Source organism: Oncorhynchus kisutch, linkage group LG22, assembly GCF_002021735.2.
Source record: "Oncorhynchus kisutch isolate 150728-3 linkage group LG22, Okis_V2, whole genome shotgun sequence".
NCBI lineage: Eukaryota > Metazoa > Chordata > Actinopteri > Salmoniformes > Salmonidae > Oncorhynchus > Oncorhynchus kisutch.
Genome location: NC_034195.2, coordinates 35,862,585 through 35,877,845, shown reverse-complemented (window position 1 = coordinate 35,877,845; position 15,261 = coordinate 35,862,585). Strand labels below are relative to the sequence as shown.

General features: G+C 40.4%; 1 protein-coding gene across 4 annotated transcripts in view; it reads right to left on the bottom strand.

The window, feature by feature from the left end:
* LOC109866866 (casein kinase I-like) overlaps positions 1-13,358 on the bottom strand; it is a 63,519-nt gene extending 50,161 nt beyond the window's left edge. The window contains exons 1-3 of one of the 4 annotated variants that reach the window (XM_031801489.1): positions 13,196-13,358; positions 5,095-5,435; positions 1,056-1,096 (exon numbers count right to left, since the gene is read on the bottom strand). In XM_031801489.1, coding sequence (XP_031657349.1) covers positions 1,056-1,096; positions 5,095-5,272 — 219 coding nt within the window. In that variant the 5' untranslated portion in view covers positions 5,273-5,435; positions 13,196-13,358. The remainder of the gene's footprint in view (positions 1-1,055; positions 1,097-5,094; positions 5,436-13,195) is intronic. The other 3 variants (XM_020455745.2, XM_020455744.2, XM_020455746.2) reach the window with 3 other exon arrangements.
* Between the last annotated feature and the right edge of the window lie 1,903 nt (positions 13,359-15,261).

Here is a 15,261-nt window from a genome sequence, read left to right as displayed (position 1 = left end):
ACAAGTAAATGAGATTAAAGAAAATGCAAGGTATTTTTTGCAAAAACGATGCATGGCCATCATATTTCTAATGTTAAGGCCCATCATAGAAAATATGTAGCCAGCTACATTTCCTAATGTTTTGTTTAATTAAAATCAGCTCTTCTTGCATTTTACCAAAGAAGAATACGAGAAAAGTACTGGAGAACAGTAGCTACACAGAGCACTGTCTGCTAATAGAATGCCCATTTTGTGAATTCTCAGAGTTTAGAAGCGCAACTGAAGCACAAAATTATTCGGATGCCGAGCAGAAATTTCACAAGTAGTATTTTAGATCTATGCTTACAAAATGCAGAAAGGTATTTGTTATGAGTTTGATATATTTTTCCTGCATGAAAAACACTGAACTCTGCATTAGCAAGTTCAACTCAGGGGTCGTGTTATCTTAGTAAGTGACTTTATTAATAAGGTGACGTGGCATCATATTGTGTTAGCTTTCTGCCATGTTTGAAAAGTCAAAGCCCTTTGGATAAGTTATTTGTACAGCTGCCACTGTTATCTTGATTTCCTTGTGTTTTTTTCTCCAGTCCGTTCTTTGCCCGTCTGCTCCTCCCCCTCTTCTCCGAGCAGGGGAGGCAGGCCCATTACTCTGCCGACTTCAGACACAGCATGTAGACATGCTGCTCCAGAGGCAGTATTGTTCTTCCTTCAGACAAGCATGCATAAAAACTTTGTTCATTTGCACAATGTCTCTCGTTGAAATCGCCTTGCAAATGTCCAAATTCAACAAAAAAGACATTCGGTAGCTATTACCTACACATCTATAACTGTATGAGCTGGATTGCCTGTGTTTGCAATTCACTTATTTGTGTTTGCGCTCTTTAGCATATTTAGCTAGCAGACTGTGGAAATTGGCTATTACTACTAGCATTCTGGTAAGAGATGCCCAATAGGCTTTCTGGTGTTTTTGGTGCCCCCTTGTGTACTAAATCAGTAATACTGTAAATCCCGTGGTGAGAGAAGGACAATATTAAAATCAGAATACCGCCCAACCCTAATAAAGGCTCTATACTTACCAATTTTATTGCAACATATTCATTGGTGTAGAGATTTTTACCTGGATAACAAAAAAAAGGGTTATTAGAAGGTTGGGTAAACAACTTATTTCAAAACAGACGAGATGGCATATCCAGTGCAGCCACCAAGGAATATTTTAGGAGTCTTAAGGAACCATTTAAACTCCCATAGGTCTCGAAGACACATGCTTCACAAATAAGTGATGACCGAACAAAGTGTCTGGAAAGTCAGACGTACAACGTTCGAAATGGACAGTTGAGATGAGGACAATAACCAGGGGCCACTAATGCACCATTAGGCATCTGCATATGCCTATTGTGCAATGCCATGTATTGCAGTTTGTGAACCCCATCACGTGTAGCCTATCACTGGGTGCATGTCCTGCATAAAACTACCAACTTCAAATGAATGAACAAAGCAAAAGTAATTTTTTCCTCCATTTTCCTCGAATGATCCGTCTCTGATGGTAATAGAGTGAGCGAGGCATACATTCTCTCCTAAGTCAGAGGAAGACAACAAGATTCAGTCGCAGGCCGAATTTTGGCGGAAAGGATGGTCGGGGGCAGGAACACAATAACAATTCACACTACAAATTGGACCACAACTAAGCCCAGAAATAGATTTAGATATCAAAATCGTAATTGTATACCTTAATTACATTGAGACACGATCACATACAGTGCCTTAAGTACTCGCACCCCCCTGACTTATTCCACATTGTTGTGTTACAGCCCGAATTCAAAATGGATTAAATATCACAATGAAAGTGAAAACATGTATTTAGAAAAGTTTGCACATTTACTGATATTGAAATGCAGAAATCTAATTTACATAAGTGTTCACACAGTCAATAATTGTAGAATCACCTTTTGCAGCAATTACAGCTGAGAGTCTTTCTGGGTTAGTCTCAGAGTCTTGGACACCTGGACTGAGACATTTCCCAATTATCATTTTCTAAATTATTCAAGCTTTGTCAAATTGGTTGTTGATCATAGACAACTATTTTCAGATCTTGCCACAGATTTTCAAGTAGCTTTAAGTCAAAACTAACTCAGTCAATCAGGAACATTTCACCATCTTCTTGGAAACAACTCCAGTGTAGATTTGGCCTTGTGTTTTAGGTTATTGTCCTGCTGAAAGTTGAATACATCTCCCAGTGTCTGACAGAAAGCAGATGGAACCAGGTTTTCCTTTAGCATTTTGCCTGTGCTTAGCTCCATTCCATTTATTTTTATCCTGAAAAACTCCCATCCTTAATGATCACAAGCATACCCATAACATGATGCAGCCACCACTATGCTTGGAAATATGGAGTGTGGTACTCAGTAATGTGTTGTATTGGATTTGCCCCAAACATAATACTTTGCATTCAGAACATAAAGTTAATTTCTTTGCCACATTTTTTACAGTTTTACTTCAATACCTTACTGCAAACAGGATGCATGTTTTAGAATATTTTTTATTCTGTACAGGCTTCCTTTTAAAATCTGTCAATTAGGTTAGTATTGTGGAGTAACTACAATGTTGAGCAATCCTCAGCTCTCCCATCACAGCCATTAATCTCCATTTAAAAAAGTTACCACTGGCCTCATGGGAAAATCCCCGAGCAGTTTCCCTCCTCTCCTGCAACTGAGCTGGGAAGGGCACCTGTATCTTTTTAGTGACTGGGTGTATTGACACACCCTCCAAAGTGTAATTAATAACTTCACCATGTCAAAGGGATATTCAATGTCTGCTTACCTGGTCTTTGTGGTTGAATCTGTGTTTGAAATGTACTGCTCGACTGAGGGACCTTACAGATAATTGTATGTGTGGGGAACAGAGATGAGTCATTCAAAAGCCATATTCAACATTATTATTGTATACAGAGTCTATGCAATTTAAGTGAATTGTTATGCAAATGTTTAATCTTGAACTTATTTAGGCTTGCCATAAAGAGGTTGAATACTTGACAAGACATTTCAGCTTTTCTTTGTTAATTAATAATAAAAACAATTCCACTAACATTATGGGGTATTGTGTGTAGGCCAGTGACCAAAAAAATCTAAATTTAATAGTTTTTCAATTCAGACTAACTAAAAAGTCAAGGGGTGCACACTTTAAACCATTGTATGTCTCTTATTCGTGGGAATAATTGGTGAACAGATTTCCTGAATGAAACTCATTTTAGATAAGACAAATCACCAGGAATTTGAACAAAAAAAATAAATCCCTCCTATCAATTTAGCTCTATTTTACTTGGGGCCCACAATTTTTTCCCTGGGCTGCCTTTTGCCGACCCCTGCTGTAAGTGATATTGCAATACAAAAGGTGTCATCTGAGAGAAGTGCGGCATAAATCCCCTTGCAGGCATGTGAAACTCAGCACGTTTGTGGGGCAAGCTGAGAATGAAAGTGCTGACGCCAACAGTGTGACACTAGGTAGGAAAGTGAGAACAACAAGGCTTGTGTTTAGATGCAATGATCCTGCGCAGAGCAGTGAAATGAAATTTGTTTAAGTGTGGGGTAATACGTAGGACAGTGGGAGAACATTGATAATTGTAGGATTCAAGTAGTTTTACTTAAAATACTACATAAAGTGAAATTTTGCATTTTGAAATGGACCACTAATATTTTGAGATTCCTGAATAAAAAGGTCAAAGGTTTAGTGTACACATCATAGAGGCTTATTGTATGGTTAGCACCGGCTCAATGAAGACACCTTGTGACATGTTCTATTCAAAACAAACAATCCTCTGCTTGAACATTGAGATTGCTGGAATTTCAACATTGAACAATTTGTTGTGAGGTCCCTTGATTAACAAAGTAGAGTTACGACGATAAACCAAAAATGTATCGACACAGACCATACCGATCACTTATCACAGGAAATTAGCTGATATTGTTCATTATGATAAGTGGCCTACACTAGTGAAATACAAAGTTTGAAATTAGTTTGCTAATATCGGTGATTGTTAATGGGACAATTGATGGCTACAACCATCAAACTAGTAGTAGTAGTTTAAAGGATCATAAATTTAAAAAAGAACTGGTGCACATTAATGTTAGAAACTTAACATTCTATTTATCATTATAACATAAGGAAATGTATCACAATATGGATTTGTCCATATCGCCCATTTCTATAACAAAGTCAAATTTGATTCAATCTCGTCAAAAGACAACACAGGACTGAATAACAACTCCCTCCTAAGTCATTAAGTATTTACATAAAATGTTAAGATGTCTTACAACCTGTAGGCTTTTTAAATGTCAGGAGTGTTAAGGCCTTTATTAAATCCCTCAAAAGTGAGTCGATGAGCCTATGGAACCCAGCCACACTCATGCTGAGTAGGCAATAGGCAAACAATAGGCCTCAGAACTTCAGCAGTGCATGCATGGAGGACACCAGAGAAAAGCTATTCTCTCGCCCACCCCCTCCCGGACTATTTTCCATGTGGGCGGCAGCAGAGGGAAGGCAAATCTTAGTCTCTCAACCGGTTTCAGGACAGAACCATTTCAGTACAAACAGTAAAGCCTGAGCTTTCTGGCTATAGCTCAGTCATTTCATATGACTTAAAGCTCCTCACTGTCCTACCTGGAGAAGATAGTCATTAGACAACCCAGATATCTTAGATGGAGGTGCAGGGGGATAGACATTCAGCTCTCAAAGTTATTATCCATAATGAAAATGAAATACATATTTGCTGCCAATGTAATCTGGGTGTCCATTCAGGTGTCTACAGCCATGGCAGATTAGCTGGGGCCTGAACTCATTATGATGCCGTCATTGCATCCAATTTGATTCATCATGTCGAGATATAAGATTAACAGTGTTTATCAAAGTGTACACGGTTAAGCCCCATGTACAATTTGATAGTGAGGGTGGAGAGGGAACTAGGAATATCAGTGAACAAGGTTTCACATTTCCAAGAGGAGTAGAACATAGTCAAGGCCCAACATTTTCAGCTTTAAACAAATGTTCACACATTCAGTATATACTGTATTGTCATTTTCAAACACCCCAAATATATTATTTAAAGGGTTATGCTGTTCTTACCTAACTTCAGCTCTCCAAAGTTACCACAGCCGATCTTCTTGCCCACACGGAAGTTGGGCCCCACCATGAGCACTCCGGAGGAGCCTGATCCCGAGGGGCGCGAGTGCCCGCTGCGCCCCTGACCTGCCTTGTTGCTGCGTGCAGGTCTCTCACCCTCTTTCTCCCTTGAGTTCTCCATGGCTCAAGGTGCCACCCAGAGGACTGGAATGGGAGGATGTGTTCCCTGACAGGGGCTGCTCTGCAGCTGGGCAAAGGGGCCGGGGCAACGGGCTCTGCCTCCGCCCGCCCCGGTCACTGTGACCTTGACATTTGGGTGGGAAGCAAGAGCTTTCACAGGTATCCTGGAAACGAGGGGAAAGGAAATGTCAGAAATAGTCTAATTTAATTTTCCTGCTGAGATGAACCATGCAGTGACTAGGTATTGACTAGGTATTGATAACCCATGACAACCCCACAGCAGGATAAAAGACAGTTCTGACCACTTCACCTATATTGTTTACCAGAGTATATCTACAGGAAAGTCCTTAATTTATACTTTCAGATTACTTTTTCCCAGAGCACCATGGTATTCCCCAGTTTGACAAGCTTGCTGGACAGTTCGGATGTGCCATCCTGCACTATTCACAAGTTTTTCACATAGACCCATGTAAAGTAGCCGAACACTTAGCCCCATCCTAGGGCTACATGTTTGCAATATTATTATCCGGTTGTTTTCTGCACACAAAAAGGTAATACATTTAATAATTTAGAAAATGTCAAGAGGTGGCTCCATAAATATTTCATGACTCCCACAGTATCAATTGTCTTCACAACATGTTTGACAGCCATCTCGATATGAATGATATGACTCACAAGACAAATATTACCAAATTCAAAATCAGTCTCATAAATCTCAGATTACATGCAGGGGTTACTTTATCAGCCCCCCCTCCCAGGGGATTGCTAGTAGTGGCTATTAGGGGAACCTCCTCCAAGCCAGTATTTTCATTATTGATATTATTCACCTCACAAGTACAGAGGCAGTGCAGATTGGTGATAATTTGCCAAGGCCATGAAGAGGAATGAGAGGGATGTGGAAGCATTAGTAGCCAGTCCCCTTAACCTCATTATTCAATGCAAGGGCTGTGGCCTGCAGTGGCTGTGGCCTGGGTTTATGGCAACACAGGGAACCAACACATTGACTGTAGTACTCACGCTGGTTAAATATTGGACCACTGCTACTCAACTTTTCGAAATGCCTACAAGGCCCTCCCCTGCAGTCCCTTCTACAAATCTGATCACGATTCTATTTTGCTACTCCCTTCCTATAGGCAGAAATTCAAACAGGAAGTACCTGTGCTAAGGTCTATTCAACACTGGTCTAACCAATCAGAATCCATGCGTCAAGATTGTTTTGATCACGCGGACTGTGAAATGTTCCGGGTAGCCTCAGAATAACATTGACGAATACATGGATATGGTGACGGAGTTCATCAGGAAGTGTACTCAAACCAAACCAGAAACAACGGCTAGATGGCAGCATTCGCACAAAACTGAAAGCGCGAACCACCGCATTTAACCATGGCAAGGTGACTGGGAATGGTTGGTTGAATACAAACAGTGTAGTTATTCCCTCCGTGAGGCAATCAGAGGCAAAACGTCAGTATAGAGACTAAGTGGGGTCACAATTCAACTGTTAAACCACGAGACGTATGTGGCAGGGTCTACAGACAATCCCGGATTACAAAGGGGAAACCAGCCACGTCGTACACCGCAGTCTTGCTTCCGGACAAGCTAAACATCAATTTCGCATGCATCGAGAATAATACAGTGCCACCGCTGTGGACTCCTTCTCCGTGGCCGACGTGAGTAAGACATTTAAGCGTGTTAACCATCGCAAGGCTGCCGGCCCTGACGGCATCCCTAGCTGCGTCCTCAGGGCAAGCGTGTGCAGACTAGCTGGCTGGAGTGTTTACGGACATATTCAATCACTCCCTATCTCAGTCTGCTGTCCCCACTTGCTTCAAGATGTTCACCATTGCTTTCTTGGGTACAGGAACATAAGGTAACTGAACCTAATGACTATTGCCCCGTAACACTCACTTCTGTCATCATGAAGTGCTTTGAGAGGCTAGTCAAGTATCATATCAGCTCTACCTTACACCCTAGACCCACTTCAAATTTGCTTACCACCCCAATAGATGGGTGAAGGTAGGAAACACCTCCACTTCACTGATCCTCAACACAGGGGCCCCACAAGGGTGCGTGCTCAGGCCTGATTACTAACAATGACAGCCTACCGGGAGAGGTGAGAGCTCTCAGAGTGTGGTGTCAGGGAAATAACCTCTAACTCAACAAAACAAAGGCACTGATCATGGACTTCAGGAAACAGCAGAGGGAGCACGCCCCTATCCATATCGAAGGGACCGCAGTGAAGAGGGTGGAAAGCTTCAAGTTCCTAGGCGTACACATCACTGACTATCTGAAAAAAAGTTCACCCACACAGACAGTGTGGTGAATAAGGCGTAAAACCCTAAAACTTTTACAGAAGCATATTTGAGAGCATCCTAACAGGCTGTATCACCGTCTGGTAAGACAACTGCACGGACCGCAACCGCAGGGCTCTCCAGAGGGTGGTGCGGTCTGCCCAACACATCACCAGGGGGAAACTACCTGCCCTCCAGGACACCTACAGCACCCAATGTCACAGGAATGCCAAAAAAAACATCAAGCACAACCACCAGAGCCACAGCCTGTTCAACCCGCTATCATCCAGAAGGCGAGGTCAGTACAGGTGCATCAAAGCTGGGAACGAGAAACTGAAAAACAGCTTCTATCTCAAGGACATCAGACTGTTAAACAGCCATCACTAGCTGGCTTCCACCCAGTTACGCAACCCTGCACCTTAGAGGCTGCTGCCCTATATACAAACTTAGAATCACTGGTCACTTTAATAATGTTTACATACTGCTTTACTCATCTCATATGTATATGCTGTATTCTATTCTACTGTACTTTAGTCAATGCCACTACTTAAGAAATATATAAATATTGGATTGAGTTAATTCATGTGTATTGTTTTTAGATACTACTGCACTGTTGGAGCTTGGAATACAAGCATGTCGCTACAGCCGCATTAACATCTGCTCAATATGTTTATGTGACAAATAAAATTTGATTTGAAGAGTTTAAAATGTTTAAGTTGAAAATCTCACATTTTTTACAAATTTTGTGTTTCCTGTTCCTATTAATTTTCCATGTAAGTCTTGCTTCTCCAGAGATAAGTGCAGTTTCAAACTGCACTTTGGTTCATAATGAATAGGATTTCTTTAATGCTGTAAACATTAGCCTTTGCACGATCTACAGTTGAATGCTCCTTGACAACAAGCTACAACTACAAACCAGGAACTGTGTTCTAAATATATGCACTAGTGACCTTGTCAAAGTGACACAGACCCTGTGTATTTTTGGTCTGTGGAGGCAAACTTATAGGACCGTGGCACTAATGTGAGGGATATTACTGCCATGAATATAGTCAAACATTATTCAAATGTGACCTTTTAGAAAATATACCATATTTGTAACTAATAGACATACGTAGGCTACCTATATACTGTACTACCTACACAGTGAGAGTTTAGGCTATTAACTAAACTACAACCATTATAGTGGATAGGCCTACATACTAGGTGAATCAATCATTTCCCATACATTAACAAATTTAAGACTACATCACACATTTTGGGGAATTGACCTAGCCTCAGTAATCATGATGGTATATGATATATTTGCCACTACTAGACCGAAATGAAACACAGCGGGACAGGTCTCACCAACCTGCAGAAAACATTAAGCATTTGGTTAATAATTCATTATAGAAAGTCATGGAAGAAAATCAATGTCTTCAGATCCCCCTTCATTTCCTACAATTGTCTGCTCCATCTCCCTCTGACAATGGCAGGAGAGGGCCTTGGTGCTAGGGATATGTCAATGTACTCCACAATATGGTTTGTTATTCAGCTGAGTGACATGGGTTCTCACAAATTAGGCCAGCTTCCTATGAGAGATGTCCTGCGCTTGGATCAAAGAGTTTCTATTCGCAGAGGAGAAGTGATAGAGGGGGAAAAAAAGCAGTCACTGTGAGATGGCTATCAAAAGACAAAGATAGTTCTGTGCTTCCTGCACCCTAGATGCAAGACCTTCAAACCTTTGACTGTTTCACTAAGGCCATAGTTTGTTACAAGGCTGGTTTAGAGACCCTTTTCTCAATCTAAACCGATCTGCGTGCTCAGACTGCATCTGACAGTGACTGCCCAGCAAAGCATTTTCCCTCCATTGTCCATGAAGAGTATTGATGGAAACGGGTTAGTCTGGCACATCGATCAAATCAGTGCAAATAACCCTTGACACGCAGCATCCAACCAGACCTGGGGTCACAGAGAATGGAGGTAATATCAGACAAAGGCACTCGGTATAGAGGGGCTTCATGAATAATTGAAACCTGTAAAACTTTGAGATGGGGTTCACCAGTCAAGTGAGGGGAGGCAGATAAACCGTTAAACACGAGATCAACAAGACACTATTATATCTCCTCTCCTTCCAGTTTACTACTCTTCAGACCATTCAGACTACAAGAAATGCCAGCAATGTGGAGGATAACTTTAGCAAAAAGCAGTGCCATGAACACAGTCCAATACTGGAGGAAATTATCAGGGAAAAAAATGAATTTAGACCTACGGTATGTTTGACAGGCCTATTTATTTATGGATTGTTTTCAGAGTGGTCATGTTCCATGTGCACTAATTCAATACATTCTAGGATTTCATTGCAATTTCAGGTTCACTGATGCCTTACTAGTTCTATGGAGTGAAAAGGCTGTGGATGGAGGGGGTTTTACACTTTAATCCAGTTACTGCCCAATGAAAATAGGCTGTTTTTTTCTTAAGGAAGGAAAAATATAAAAAAGTACAGGGGCAGGTCTTTTACATGTCATTGTGACAAAGGCTGGTGTTTCAATAGAGAATGTTTGTGTGTGTCTCACGCCTGCAGTGACTCAGTCACACCACCCTCACATATTCCCACTTCAGAACTAGTGGAACGCTCCCTCCTCCCTGAAGGGATTCTGCATAGCTCCTGTTATGCGAAGTCCAGCTCTGTGCACCTCGCCCACTTCATGGCTAAGCCTACTATAGAGCCCCACAGTATAAGTGTCATAATACGCATAAAACCTAGAGGTCAAACAGGGAAATGGTTCCAGTCATTTTACCAACATTTATTTTTCCCATATGGGATTTTACAAACACTTAAAGGGAGGTGTTTCATGTAGGCTTACCCTGGTGTGACATTTTGATAACCACATTGATCCCTATTGGACATGGTGACAAATCAATATATTCAACTTATTTATTCTGATTCGAAAATGATAATTAGCATTAATGTAGACATGATGCAAGACGACAAATCCCTGCACGTCAACTCTAGCTGACACCTTTGCAAACAGGTATTGTCCATTGTCTATTTAAAGAGATTAAGGCAATTTATGAATTACTATATTTAGATCAGATCATGGTATTTCTAGTTCTTTACAATCGCCACATTAGCAGCTAATTAGCATTTCATTTTTTGCAGGAAAATACAGGCAAATATGTTGATAAAAAAAGTCACCTTGTCCTAGAGAGATTTACAGTTCTCAAAACGTCACGCCAAGGTAAGCCTACACAAAACACAGCCCTTATTTTAAGTGTTTCCAAAATCCCCTATGGGAAACATGAATGGTGGAAAAACGATTGGAACCATTTCCCTGTTTGACCACTAGGTTTTATGGGTGTTATGAATCATAATTTGGTACACTATAATGTGTGGAATGACACAGTAGCCACTACACTGCTGATAACACTGGTTCTTGTTTGATGTGTGTGTTTCAAATACATTCTCACTCTGTCTGAATAGCTAACAACTATTTTTTTATAGAGACCTGTGTATTCTTTCCATTCGCAGCATTTAATCAAATGAAACAATGTCACACCGTCAAGGAGTGAAGTTCTTATGTTGCCAAACATGTTACACAATGGACAGCTCAAACTATGACAAATTAACAACAACAAAAATACAAACAGGTTGTTCATACCTTACCAAAAAAAGTTAATGTCCTGTTCAATTTGAGCCTTCACAGGGCTCCTTTAAGACAGTATCTGATGGTATAGTGCAAGTTTTGGTGTCATTTTAAACCTTACTGTAGGCTCTGGAATATAGGTTAGGCCTAAAGAGCATTATGGCTTACAATGAGCGTTTCAAAAAAAATTCAGCTATGATAAACCCCTGCTACACAGTGATGTAACATGGACAGCCCCGTGTTACCATGGAGTCAAGAACATGCAGTGAAGAAAAACAAAAAAATGAACACCTGCTCACCAAGTTTAACACTCTGGAAACAGACAGAAAGGTTGGGAAGTCCCCAAGAGTACATTTAAATAAAGCAGGAGGAATTTTATCTGGATAAAACAGCCAATGTTAAATCATCTCTTCAAAGCTACAGAAAGATGCAGGACTGCCACCGATGGTCTCTGACTAGCCGATCAGAATCGAACCTCCAGCAGCATAGTTAACTAGCGTGCCATGTACTTAAGGTAGACCAACCTTTAGCCTACTTGCTGATACTTTCTACATTCGATGTATTGTCTTTAAAATGTCGGTTTCCAGTTGTTGGTGGAACTCTGATACCCAGAGAATATTCTGCAAAAAAATGTTAATCCACACCTGTGCCTTCCAAGTCAAGAACGGCAAGTAAAGGATGTTAGAAAATAAAAGTTCCATGCTTTGAATGGACCATTGGATCAATCTCCAGTGCAAGCTAGCTAACTATGCTGCTGGAGGTTTGATCTGATCGGGTAGGGCTGACTAGATTGTCTTCATATTTTAGACTCATTGGAACATACTGCCCAAGCTTTAGTTTAGTTTTTGGATTGGCACGCTGAAGGGTGTGAAACCATTGACGACAGCGGTCCACGATTCTACATGTTGAATTGTTTAAGACTGCTGGCAGGTGGTCCCTGTAACACACCGCAGGTACTGCAGGAGATGGGACCGACTTTTTTTTAGCTCATGTCATTTGATTTAATTAGCCAGAATAGCACACTCAGTAACAATTCAGCCACTGTTTGGCAAGGAGTCCTGGGTTCCATAGATCATCAACTTGTTATATATAGCCTGATACTTTCCTGTTAACATTGTCTTAAATTCCAACCCAAACAGGACCAAAACAACAATGAACCAGCAGAGTAGATTAAACTATAATATTTTTTTTAACCAAATTCTTACTTAAAGTTATTTCACGAGATAGCCTCTATTATAAGCGTCCCATCTTCAAGGAGGATGTGGCTAGGCCACCTGGACAAGCCATTGAAAAGTTATTGTACATTATATGACGAGCCTCAACTACTTGGACCCTTAACTTCTGGACAGGATCAAGGACCATAACGTTAATATGATCTAGATAGCATAGCCAGTTAGCTAACGTAGGTTGCATACTACTTCAGGAAGGGTTGGATTAGTTCGCTGGAAAGACACATATTGTTTGGCTGAAATGCTCAACTCAGACACCTGGCTAGTTTGGTTCTGACAAGGTTGAGTAACGGGACAGATACTGGACCTAACTAGCTAACTTACTGTAGATATCTTACATTAGCTAACGTTACTTATTATAAACTAGCGACTCTCCGTTTTACTTATTAGAACAAAACGAATTACTAATGTTAGCTATTAGCCCATATACGATATAGCTAGCTAGTTAGTTAATTAACTAATGACGGAAACTCGCACTTGACTGGCAACAAACGCTCCCAATTCCATGCACTGTCGGCACCACACAAACAAAACAGTGAAACCAAGATGCATTGCCTGTGTGGTCAAAATGTTGTCTAGGTAGTTCGTTAGCTAGCTGGCTAACGGTAGCTAATTGTCCAGACACTGTCTTTAGTTCAGGGCATTAAGTTGTTAGCTAGCTAGCTGCTAAACCTAGCCTAGCCGGCGTCGTTCAGAAATGCAGCGGTTAGCAAACGTTAATGGACTAGCTTTAGCTATTAGTCAATGTTATCTTGCGAGGTTTGTGGAAATATAAACTTACTTTCAATGTGATCCTGGGTGCATTTAGTCATTTATTTTCCGTTTGTGTAGTGACAATTACGCCAGAAACAAGGTCGAGATGTCAATTTGGCTAAGGTTATGTCAAGCTATGCCTCCCAGAGCCCTGTTCAGTTCGCCTCCACTGATATGAAAGTGTTCCGGAAGTGTTGATCCAAACTAGAAAGGAAGGAAGAGGCGAAGCGAGAGGTTTTACTCCGCCCAAAATCTGTCTACGAAAATAAAACCACGTGAGGAATTTTTGTATGGCGGTTTGGTACAGTTGTATAAATGCTAACAGATCATTTGTGGTTTCGACATGTTTTTGCGTTGTCACATTAATTATGCGAGAAATGGCTGTAGAAACGCCTTTATGCGCAATTACTGATAGCCTATAATAACAATCATATCGAAGTAAATTTGGGAGTCACGCGATGACATGTTGTGTGGTCCTCCCACTACGACAAGGGAGACCATGCAGTTTGTTAGGCTCCAGAGTAAGCACATTTGGATGAACTTCGCAGGGTGGTGAAAATGCACGGTATGAGCTTGATGCTCCTTTCCAATAAATGCCGAGTGTCTTATTCTGGTGACATGATGATCGATGCTTGACAAATACAAAACATTCCTGCTCTTATCCATAATATCCAGAATAGGCTAGTGTACAACAGCAGTCGGTCATAGGTTTGACTTTGGGTCAATCTTTCTTGTCAGCTAATAGTCAACAGAACAGAATATAATAGTGGCCCAATTCATTGGCAAATTAAACACTTCATTTTTACACATCTGGTTAGTAGGCTATATAATCATGTCAATAACACATCCTAATATTTTCGAGCTGATTACACTGATAAAATCCCCAATGTCTTTTAAATTAGTTTTACATGTATTTGTGCATTGATTGCTTGCAATCAAGAGAAAATATACTATGAAAAGGTCTCAAAAGAAAGGTGGATAATGAAAATAGAAGTTTCAGGCAAGAAATGACAGAGTAATATGCATATTTACCATATTTCTCCAATGTCAAACCAGTGTCTTGTTTGCAACGAAACGTTTGCAGTTTGCAAATATTTAAATATTAGACATCCTTATCAATCTTAACATGGCACTTTCAAAAGTTACCTTTCCACCCAGACAGAGGTTCCCCGAGGCAGAACAATTTAAGCTTCAACTGCTGGCTACTCGTTCATTGTTTAACCTAACAACATACGTGTTTCCCTATAAACTGCCTGGTATTAAACATTTTCACTTCTCAGAAAGTAAAAATCTCAATTAATAGGGATAGCAAAGTACATTTTTCCTCTAATATTGAAGGCTGCAGCTCAGCTTCAGAATGTCATAGCGAGAAATCAATATATCCCCATATGCATGAGTCACATATTTTGTGGGAATTTTAAAGCTGCTTTCTAGAATAATGCATCACGAAGTTAAGCGTTATAACAATGCTTATCTTGATAGTTTTTTATTTAATTCAAAATATAAAGCTAAAAATAGGTATCATTTTTGCCATTTTTTTTAACAAAAGGTATGGCATACCTTCACTCAATTTGAGCTCTGGTTAACCAAACACACCAAGCCCTTCCCAGGCATAGAGCTATTTAAGGAGTGCATAAAGACAGTTTAGGTCGATTTGGTTATACTGACAAATCTATGGATAGCATAATTGGGTCTGTCAAAGAGGTAGGCCTACCTTTTATTTTCTTTAATGGGAAGAAATAGGCTCCAATATAGCCCTCTTGTTGTGAGTGAAGTCAAATAAAAATGAAGACAACTGTTTAAATCAATTAAATTCAGCACCATTTGCTGTCCACCTCTCTTTAATTATGCCTCAGCCGCTCCAAAGCTATTGTCTGCCCGCTTGCCTTTTTATACTGAAAAAAATTCTAAACACAACATCCAACAATTTCCAAGCTTTTACTGAGTTACAGTTCATATAAGGAAATCAGTGAATTGAAATAACTTAATTATTGCCTTAATCTATGGATTTCACATGACTGGGAATACAGATATGCATCTGTTGGTCACAGATACCATAAAAAAAGGTAGAGGCATGGATCTGATGTGACTACC